General features: G+C 34.1%; 2 protein-coding genes across 3 annotated transcripts; one reads left to right on the top strand and one right to left on the bottom strand.

The window, feature by feature from the left end:
* The first annotated feature begins 233 nt into the window (after window positions 1–233).
* LOC145569398 (putative membrane protein At4g09580) lies at window positions 234–3,761 on the top strand. Its single transcript, XM_081628745.1, has 4 exons — window positions 234–707; window positions 2,371–2,641; window positions 2,727–2,897; window positions 3,246–3,761. Exons 1-4 carry the CDS (start codon window positions 508–510, stop codon window positions 3,369–3,371), a joined length of 768 nt encoding a protein of 255 aa, XP_081484871.1. The 5' UTR covers window positions 234–507; the 3' UTR covers window positions 3,372–3,761.
* A 460-nt stretch (window positions 3,762–4,221) lies between these two features.
* Window positions 4,222–9,130, bottom strand: LOC145567923 (uncharacterized). Of its 2 annotated transcripts, XM_081627345.1 has the most exons (7): window positions 8,324–9,130; window positions 8,170–8,228; window positions 7,277–7,346; window positions 7,028–7,159; window positions 6,805–6,933; window positions 4,708–4,980; window positions 4,222–4,671 (listed from the first exon to the last, which is right to left on the bottom strand). In XM_081627345.1, the coding sequence occupies exons 1-7, from the start codon at window positions 9,002–9,004 to the stop codon at window positions 4,429–4,431; spliced, it is 1,587 nt and encodes a 528-aa protein (XP_081483471.1). In that variant the 5' UTR covers window positions 9,005–9,130; the 3' UTR covers window positions 4,222–4,428. The 2 variants fall into 2 exon arrangements, with proteins under 2 accessions (XP_081483471.1, XP_081483470.1); XM_081627344.1 differs by having other exon boundaries at window positions 4,222–4,980.
* Between the last annotated feature and the right edge of the window lie 1,658 nt (window positions 9,131–10,788).

The following is a 10,788-nucleotide window of genomic DNA, read 5'->3' as shown; positions in this document are numbered from 1 at the left end:
TGGTGAAGACATCATTAATATGAATATGAAATGAAATTAACATCTGAACGTCTGCATTTAAACGTCAAGTGATAACCCACAAATCATAAAAGACAACGAAACAAACGACCAAAGTTGGACCACATCATCTCTCCCAGTTCAACCCTTTTTGAATTTTTTAATCCCACCAAACAATAATTTGAAAAAAAAAAAAAAAAAAGTTAACAAATCTTGTCATTAATTAAAATCCTATATACGGAGTAATCAATAATCATCAATTAGGATATTTCTATTCTTTGGCAAACGAATATTCTCAAAAAATTTCCCACAAAATCGAACAAAGCTTAAACGTAAAAAATAGAAATATCAGAGAAGTGTTAGGAAAGTAAACCAAACCAAATCTTCCTTATCTTGTTAAATCTGGTCATTACACAATTTAATCCCAAAAACACCTCAAATTTGAGAAATTTTGAATTTTTTTAGTTTTAATTTTTGTGGGGTTAGTGCAAAAATTCGAAGAAAAAAACAATGCAGAAATCAGATGAAAGATTAGTTTGTGAAGAAAAATCAATTTCAAAGTATCCATTAACAATGTGGGAAGTTTCAGCAGCTTTTGGGGTTGTATTTGCATATGGATTAGGGCTTTTGGGTGTTTATTTAACTATGCCGTCTTCTGATTATAGTTTCCTCAAGTTGCCTCGTACTCTTGACGATTTACAAATTCTTAGGTATTCACTCATAAATTTAATCTTTTTTTCAGCAATTTTGAGTTTTTCATTATGATTATTAGCTTAAATTTGACTTCTTTTTTTTTTTTTTTTTTTTTTTTTGATGTTTTTTTCCCCTAATATTCCGAGTTTAATTTTCTTGTAGTTTTGTTGTTAGATCTGAAAATTGGGGATTTTCTTTGTTTCTTATTCAAAAAAGGGGGGAAAGATTGAATCTTTTTAGTGTTGCATTTGATGAGTTATAAGCTGTTTGTTTGATAGGACTATGTTTGTTTGGTTAGGTAAGTTTAGATAATGTTTCTATTCTTAGCATGCCGTTACTATTCATTACTTTTCTTATAAGTATGATTTTACAATTTCTTGTATAATAGACAAAAATTAAATTGTGACATTAATGTGAAAATGTGATTGTTTAATTCATTCTACTTACAGTTATCTTTCTTTGTTCTGTTTTGGCATGTAGTCCAAATTAGTATTGATCTGTTTTTAGCTGCATGCACAGCTTTTCTCAATAGATTTTGCTGCTTTAGCTAAATTATTATTATTAGTATACCTTATTAGCCTGTGATTTCTGGAATTTAGTTAATTTTCTGGTAATCCTGTATTTTGATTGACTGATATAACTTTGTACTATGGTGGTTATGCTGTTTTCAATCACAATGTATACTCTATGTTTGTCTGCAAATTCATCAGATTTCCGTAGCGTACCAGTTTTGATTTCTTTTCAATGTAGTATTGTGAACTTGATGTAGCTATTATGTTTATGAAAGTGTCATTACATCACCTTCAGTTTTCTTGACAAACTTTGCTTTAATTGAGAAATGATCTTCAGATAGTAGTCAATTCTGACAAAGCTGCAGAATTCTATGGCTTAAGTTCGGGGGTTAACTGTTAATCCAAACTAATAATTAAAATTTTGAAAAAAAGTCATCACTACTGTGATATTATTTTTTAACATTGTCTTGAGCTTGATCATTTAGTATTTGATGGCCTCTGCAAGTTGTGTGATATTCTTTTTTAACATTGTCTTGAGCTTGAGCTAGCAGCATTGTCATTTGACTTAAATACTGTAAAGCATTCTGATGCTGCTATGGGCTCAATATCCCTGCTTTGTGTCATGACATTAGGTATATGGTGATGCTGTGCTTATTTCCGGGGTTGAGAGGCTCGGCTGGTTTAACATATGCCTGTCTTTATGATAAATATAGAGACTTTGTCATGCCGTTTTTTGCTGGAGCTTGAATTAGTGTTTCTTAGGAGTTTAAACTGAGATATTTTCAAACTTTTAGTATGCCTTCAGGAGTAGACTGAGGGATCTAAAGCAGTTGGATGTGAATATAAACAAGTGATAAGGTCTATGAAAGACAAACCTAAAAACCATTAAGCTAAATAAAGGTCTATCAAAGACAAACCTCACAACGAGTAAGCTAAACAATCTATCACATCCAACTGCTTTAGATCCCTCAATCTATACAGTATGCATTATTCTAAATGCAATGTGCCAATGTGTAGAGTTTTGTGTCTTCTTTCGTTAGTTATTATTCCAGATCCATCAAACAGCTCTGGAATACCACTATGCTCCCTGGAAATGCCATGATATTGAAAGAAGAAATGATGTACTGAAGATCTGTTTTTATATTGATGTTAATCCTTTGTTTTTTAGAGATCATCTCGAGAGCTACACGAGTGACTATACGCTGCAAGTATTGGTTGGATACTCTGTGGTCTACATTTTCATGCAGACTTTCATGATTCCAGGAACTGTATTTATGTCTTTGTTAGCTGGAGCTCTTTTTGGTGTATTTAGAGGTTTGGCGCTGGTCCTTTTCACCGCTACAGCTGGAGCTTCATCGTGCTTTTTCTTGTCAAAATTGATTGGCCGACCTCTTGTTTTTTCATTATGGCCAGACAAACTGACTTTCTTTCAAGCTCAGGTAACAGCTACTTGTGCTTATGAACTGTTTATTAAACATGACCAATGATTTCTCAGGCTGATTATATTTTCTCCATTACCTTCAGGTTGCAAAGAGACGTCAAAACTTGTTGAATTACATGCTCTTCCTAAGAGTAACGCCCACACTGCCAAATACATTTATCAATGTAGCTTCTCCAATCGTGGATATCCCTTACCACATCTTCTTCTTGGCGACTTTCATTGGACTGATCCCTGCTGCCTTTGTCACCGTCAGAGTATGTATTTCTTACATATCTATAATAAGAGCAATTAGTTTTCTTTTTTCTTTAGTGAAAATGAAACATTGTCAAGCTACATGACTTACGTCTGCCTGAAATGACCCCTCAGTCATGTTAATTTTTGCAGAGCCCCTCGTGCATCTGGCTATTCCTTGTATATATTGAATTTAAGAGGTGGTTTGTGTAAATTAGCAGATAAATGCTTTGAATTTTGACTGAGTTTCTCCTGATTTAAGTTGTACATCTTTAATATTTGCTCTTTTCATAATATCTTCTTTTAAACCATGGATCTGTGGATTTTGGAGATATTTTGTGTGATACGATTTAATCTTTTGTTATTGGCAGGCTGGAATAGCTCTTGGAGAACTGCGATCAATAGGCGATCTGTATGACTTCCAGTCAATAGCAACACTTTTCCTCATTGGGATTGTTTCAGTCACCCCTACCTTGATGTCAAAGAACAAGACATAACCATGTTGCTTTTCTCAGTTAGTGCTGATACTGCTGAATCCCCTACTTGTGATCACTTCTGTACAGATCATACGGTCCAATAAACTGCTCGCTGTCCCCTGCACCACTGCTGAAGGAATGAGCTCAAGGTTTTTTTTTTTTCAATGGACAGCTGCTTAGGGCCTGATGTCGAACCTTGGTTAACTCTTGAGAATATCATACCTGTCTGTCGGAATCTACTGTACTGCTCTATAATTGCATTATAAGAAGGCCCGTCACCTGTGCTGTGTTGATAGCTAAAATTCTGTGAAAGTTGTGGATAATAGTTCCAGTAGATTTGTTGGTTGGTTTTACTTTGCAATGTAAAATATTTGACTGCATTCTACATTTTATGGAATTTCAGTGCTTTCGTATCAATTTGTCCTTGGTTCTTCACTACAGCATTTGTTCAATTTAAGACCTTAATAGAAATGACAGCTGACAATGTAGTGGGTTTTCAGCTGAGAAGACTAGAACTACCTACCCAAAATTCCTATGGAGTATTTTTTTTAGAGAAACAAAAATAAACATCTAATGCAGTCGAGTTGGATTGCAATCAACCCCTCTCCTATTCTGTTATATTAAAGTTTGCCACACAACATAGCTGGTTAATCGGGAATAATTTTCTTTTGACATAGTGTAATAATACTCATAATAGCACTATGCTTTTGTGAAAGATTAAAGGTTTAAGTTTTGATTTTTCAACAATTATGACGAGGATAGAAGAATCAAAACTTTAGGGAGCACAAACGTAGCTGCTTTCTAAAGGCAAATCATCAAGTGTAGGTGCAAGAAATTTTCTCAAAAGTTTCAGTATAGAAAAAATTCTGACTTGTGAAAAAACAAAGGAGATGATATATTGCCATAATACACTTACACATACAGCTTTGTATTAGTTCGCAATCTATCAGTTTGGACATCGTACACAGCTGTATTAACTGCTTAGATCAAACTACAGGGGTCTTTCTTTTTGAGTGAAAACTATAACAAATTTTCAAAAGGACAAAAAATGGCCAAACAGTTATACACTAATGCCCTTTCACTTGGATTTCATAGCCTTCTTTTTCTTGTTGGAACTCTGGGGCGTTCTGGCATCCATTTTTCTTTTGTTCCCTGTTTTGATAGAAGCACCGCCACTTTGCATAGCAATTGCTTTGGCCTTCCTAGCTGCTACTGATGGTCTTTTATCTGTCCTTAGCTTAATTTTGTCTCCACTCTTCACTGCGGGTTTAAAAGAAGTTTTTGTAGCAGTTCTTCTTATGGGAGCTTTCTTTTGCTCCCCAGCAGTTCTTCTTATGGGAGCTTTCTTTTGCTCCCCGGATTTACTTGCACGTAAACCTTGGTAGGAGGTATCACCACCAGCACCAACCTTGTAGCGACTTTCTGGAGTCTTTGCACCTGCAGAAAATTTCTTTGCAGGGGAGCGAGTATTTGTTCCTGCTGAAAATTTCTTTGCAGGGGAGCTTTCTGATTCTCCTGGACTTTTCCTCTTTGAGGGTGTGGAGGATTGGGTGCTTGACTTCGCGTGACAAATCCTCAATTCACGATCTCGGAGCTTCAAGCGTTTTTTACAAACAATATTTGCAGCCTCCTGTAAAAGAAAGTCATCGTTAAGAAATTGTGATTAACCCTATAAATTACGTACTAAATTGTATACTCAAAGAGAAAAAGCAACAAAGATACAAAATGTTCACTTAATTCATGAATATCACATAAATTTTAAAAAAACATGACGTGGGAAAACAATATATCAAGCATCAACAACTATCACGCCTATAGTCTGCATTACATTTGCATGATGCGGTAGAAAACGATGACTAAGATACTATATGTACTGGAAGATGAAATCCTAAGCCAACTCATATTCCCCTAATCTAAGAGTCAATCTCAGAAAAAGTTAGATAGGAGAATGCTAGTGAAACTGGCAGAATAAACTTAACTGCTTAAGCGGCCACAAGCCATCATATAAACATAAGCAATATTTAAGCAAAGAGAAAATAATATAGAAGTGATGGTTTGGTACCAAAAAAAAAAATAAATAAATAAATAAAATCACCTATTGTCATAAATTCATAATGCCATATACTTTTTTTTTTTTTTTTGACAGGCATTATGCCATATACTTGTCAGTTGTCACAACCTGTGTTTTACAAATTTATACAATAATAACATATAGTCATATTTGTTTTTTTTTTTTTTTTTTTGTTTTTGAGGGAAACATATAGTCATATAGTAGCAAACATAAGCAGGTTCCACTTCAATCTTGATAATAAGGAACAACAGTTGAGCATATCGATAAAAAAAGAAAATAGGCAGTCGCCACAGCATGTGATACTGCTTTTGACAACAGACAAGCCCCAAATCCCAGTATATTTGTATTAAAAAAAAGTGGCCCTTCTGATTTTGATGAATACATTAAACTTTAAGTTTACCAAGGGATACAAATCCTTGCACACCCTCACCTAAACAAGGGACAAGGAAAGTGAAGACATAAGTTCATACATCCATGCTCCAGCAGTAGTCCAGCGTAGCAGCATAGCAATATACGAGATGTCCACACCAATACACACGCAATGAAAGATGTGAAGACTAATACGTGCCAAAATATAAAGGATAAATGCACATGGATCTTCATAATTCCTACAGAAGAATATATGTGATGGACTAAATAAATTCACTTATGCCTAATAGTTGATACACATATATAAGTATTTATCAAGTATTTACCAAATATGGGCTATTAACTACTAAAACACTGAACAATATTAGCAGAGACTGATAAAAGCTGATAACTTCCATGCAACAACATACATATTCTCTCATGGGATATGTAACTAAATAGCTTAAGCAGGAAGAATAGTGCAGGCAATGCAATATTAGAGGTTAGAATAAGCTTGGAGAAGCAACTAGTAGGTGAATTAAATAATATATAAAGAGAGAATCAAAGAGACATAAACCACAAAGAAAATTGTGAATGACTTCTATTTTAATTTGCTTTATATTGTTATTGGAATTGTCTATCCACTCCCATAAGACAAGGACTTTAAACCAAATTTTGGTGATTTAATTGCACCAAATAACAATCAACTCTCCAAAATTTCGTCACATCCCTTCCTTATTTCTATAATTCTGAATTTTTCAGTCTATAACAAATTGATAGTTAAACGTAATTTGATGCAATTAAATAATCAAATAAATTGCAAAAGGAAAACACAGGCAACCTTTTAATGATGTCCTAACACCTCCATAAATCGAAACACATGCACAGCAAAAAGATGCAAAGTCAAAATTAATTGTTAGATGTGCCTGTTCATGCAATAAACTCATTTCAATTGGAAATGTAGCATCTCTCTGCAGCAACTCAATGTTTATTAGGCACATGATGGATATTGCATAGACAGAGAACAAGGCATACCCTTGTTTTGAACAAGACATAAGCTATCCCTTTTCCAAGACTTGTGTGCCGGTCCCTAATCACTCGAACAGCCTCAACGCTAGATTCAAGTTGTTTGGTGTTGCAAAACAACTGATAAAGTTCCTCATCCTGTTTCAAAAGCAGCCAATGAGCAAAATAAGCAATATGAATGGAATAGACAGTTTTAAAAAGAAAAGAAATGGAAAGCATATCAAGGATATACCTTAGCATCAAATGGCAAATTACCCACAAAAACTGTCCTCTTATTATTATAAAGAGTAGCTGAAGCGTCGTCTCCTTTCAGTTTCTTCCGAGGTGGGCACGCCCTGTCAACGCGGACATGGTTCCCTCCCATCTAAAAACAAAGTTAAACACGGGTCAAAAAAGGAATGGCAGTCAACCAGAAACTTTATTGAGGAAAGAAAAGTTTTAAACAACAGCAGATAAAGTTCCCACCCAACAGCATACATACCATAGACATATTATGTGTTAGGGAGGCTTCAGCAGCTTGCTCTGTTTTGAATACAATGTAGGCATTGACACTGCATAAAGGTCATTGTCAGAAAATACAAAGAAAATTGTACGTGGATAATCAAAATCATTAAGCCGGGTACACATGAAGAAGACAGCATATCATGAACAAGTACTCCAAGGTATAACAAAACCAGAAAGTCAGCCAAGAAAACTAGATACAATCAAGGTATAAACCCTCAACACAAGACAAGAATGTTTCTTTCTTCTCACTAAAAAACCCTTATCTAAAACAAAACTAGCTGAAAAGTACATGGTCTTACTCCTTTATTCTCCATTTCATATGTGAAGGGAAAATTTTAAGTTTGATGAATAAAGGAGGCGGGAGCAAATATCTCCAATGCCCTAAAACAAACTGTCCGAACGAAGATTCTTCACATTCTTGTACAAAACACCCTCATCCCATAGCCATTCACCAAACAAACACAAGTTAATTTCCCTTCCTACCGCCACAATGTCTCTATTCAAAACTTCATAATTCAGTTTTCTACCAACCACATGGTAGCTACCTTAAACCCTAATGTATTCTTCAACTATCTAATTTCAAAACCTCTCCAAATACATTATCCAGGAAACAGTTTGAATGACATGTAAGAAATAATAAATCACACGTTCAGCAGGATCAATACCTCACATATAGCTAGAACTAATTGCAACTTGCTGACATTTATGATTTATCTCCAATCACCTTGTAACTTTGCTCAATGTAAATCAATGTGTTTTGCAATTCAAAACACAACATAAAGGTAACCAAAACATATATTCTATAGCAGCATATAACAAAAACCCAAAGCAAAGAAATAAGTTCAATCTTTCAGACATAAAAGAAATTACCTATCAACTGCCTCATTGAGATTCCCATTAATAACCAAAGCTTTCTTCGGCTTCTTGCTCTGTAACAACAAAAAATCAATTCAATAACACAAACAAAATCATACCCAAGAACAAAATAAATTCCCTGTACCAAAGAAAAATGCCACAAACTCACATCCAATGTTGGAACAGAACGAATTCGAACCGAATCGATTTCTCCAAATTGACTAAACTCCTTCAACAAAGCCTTCTTCTTAGTCTTCAATGGCAAATTCCCAACAAAAACAGTCCTCAAAAGCTTACTCTCATCATCATACCCCTCTTGAGAAACCATCATTTCTGCAGGATTATCCAACGCCTTCCTCTTCTTCCCACCACCCACTTTCTCTTTCTTCTCATCTTCTTCATCTGGCGCAACCCCATACTTCTTCACCTCATATTCTCTCTCCAATTCATCTCTCTTCCTCTTATTCTTCTTCTTTTCCATCTCCTCTAAATTCACATTTAATTCCGACCCATTAACAATACTTCCCAAATTAGGGTTTTTCTCTAGTTTATCTTTCTTCTTCGATTTCTTAACCTCATCAGAAGATTTTTCTTCCTTGCTTTTCTTCTTCGTCTTGGATTCGGATTTCGCAACCTTGGCATTTATAGGGGTTTCTGGGATTTGGGGTGTTGGAATTGAATCTGTTGGCTTTCTTCGAAATGGATTTTCGGAAGAAAACAAGGAATTAGAGACTTCAGTATCAGGAATTTCGCCGAATAATTTGTCTAAAATGTTGCTAGAAGTTGCGGGATTTTCTTTAGATTTTGGAGTTGAAGTTTTATTGGGTTGTTCCTTAGTTTTCTTCGCCATTGTTATCAATTGTTAAGCTTGCGTTTGAGGAGAGAGAGAAAGAGAGAAATACGCAGGAGGAAGAAGGAGACGGAAGAGGGGAGAAAGAGGTGGAAGGTTGAAGACGGCTGTAAATCAGCCCATTTTCTATGTTTGGGGTGGGCTAAATGACTTGAATCAATCGAAATATATCAATAGTGTCAATTTTAGGCCCTTGACAATCGAAAACCACGTAGCATAAATGACATAGATTGGTTGACGTGATTTTATCTTATATCTTACTCGTAAATATAACTCGTATAGTCACTTGATATGAATATCCACATACCATACTACTAGTTGATGTCCTTGACAATGTATTGAATGCTTAAACAAGATTATTGACAATGTGTGATCCGAGCCACTTATTATATAGACATATAGAGTTATCAAGAAGCATTACTTGAGATGGTATGGTTAAGATATGATTATCGTTAGGTTTTTATGGTGCATTTATGGTTTGTTAGTGGAGCTTTACATTGATTATAGATAGTGGTTCGATAAGGTTAATGATAATGTTGAACGATCAATTGAGAATTCAAGGGGTGTCACAAGGCAAAAAAGGTTGAAATCAAATGCATCACTAAGCACTCGTGAGAATTAGTGAATTACCTCTAGGCCTCTAGCATACACCATCTAGCCCTAACCAACAAGATAAGCATTACTTCATTACTTGTGTTGGTAATTTGGTTGACTAAAATATGAGTAATTTTAATTTGTACTCCGTATAATGTATTTATGACTTATTTATAAAGTTATATCAATTATTAAAAAATATTTGTGTAATAAGACTAAAAATACTAGCCGAAAAGATACAAGTATCTCTAATAATAATGTTGGAGCATCAATTGAGTGTTCAATGTATCACATGAAATAATAACTGGAAAAAATATCATGCATTTATGACTTATGGGCTACATGATTGGTGAATCTTATCAAACACTTGGGCCACCTTAAAGTCTTAAACATCTACTCCTTGTCCATCTAAATGGCCCAATAAGTATAAAGATTAGCATTTATGTCATGATTAGTTCAACCTTTGCAATATCATGCACTAGGACACTAGGTATCACATATATTCGTATACTAAAGTATTATGGAAAATGTTATACATAATCACTAGGACTACATATAAGCATTAAATTTACACTTGAAAATCGTAAAAAGTTAAGAAATCATAAAAATATAAACACTAATTATACTGATTTACGCGTGTTTTTGTCATGAATTCCTAATTTTATACAATTTTCAAGAGTGTATTTAATGCTTATATATATCCCTTAGGGCTACATAGAACATTACCTAAGTATTATCATGTCATTAGGAAATTCTCATTACCTGTCTAGATGTTTAAACAGGCTGAAATTGGAAACTACCCGCTCAAATTGGAATGTGTTTAATATTAATTGCTAATCTTCCAATTGGTCAAGTCTAAAACATCATCAAACACTTACTCGTAAAGTCGTACTGTAATTGATAAGATTAGATCATTATCCAAAGATTGTGATAGATTAAAGTATCCTTTAATTAGATTATGATAATTTGATGCAGCAGCCAAAAAGGACAATTTCGATCACATCCTTAATAATAAATGACAATAATTAACATGCACAAAAATATCAACAACTACTAATTAAGTTTTTTTTTTTTTTTTTTATAAAAAAAGCAATTTCTACTCCGTAATTAACTTTTTTTTTTTTTAAACAATTACTAATTAAGTTGGTGTAAAGATAATTAAGTATTATTTCTGTCATAAAATATTAAGA

The sequence above is a fragment of the Chenopodium album genome, chromosome 11 (assembly GCF_948465745.1).
Source record: "Chenopodium album chromosome 11, dcCheAlbu1.1, whole genome shotgun sequence".
Taxonomy (NCBI): domain Eukaryota; kingdom Viridiplantae; phylum Streptophyta; class Magnoliopsida; order Caryophyllales; family Amaranthaceae; genus Chenopodium; species Chenopodium album.
This window is presented reverse-complemented; position numbering and strand designations above follow the sequence as displayed.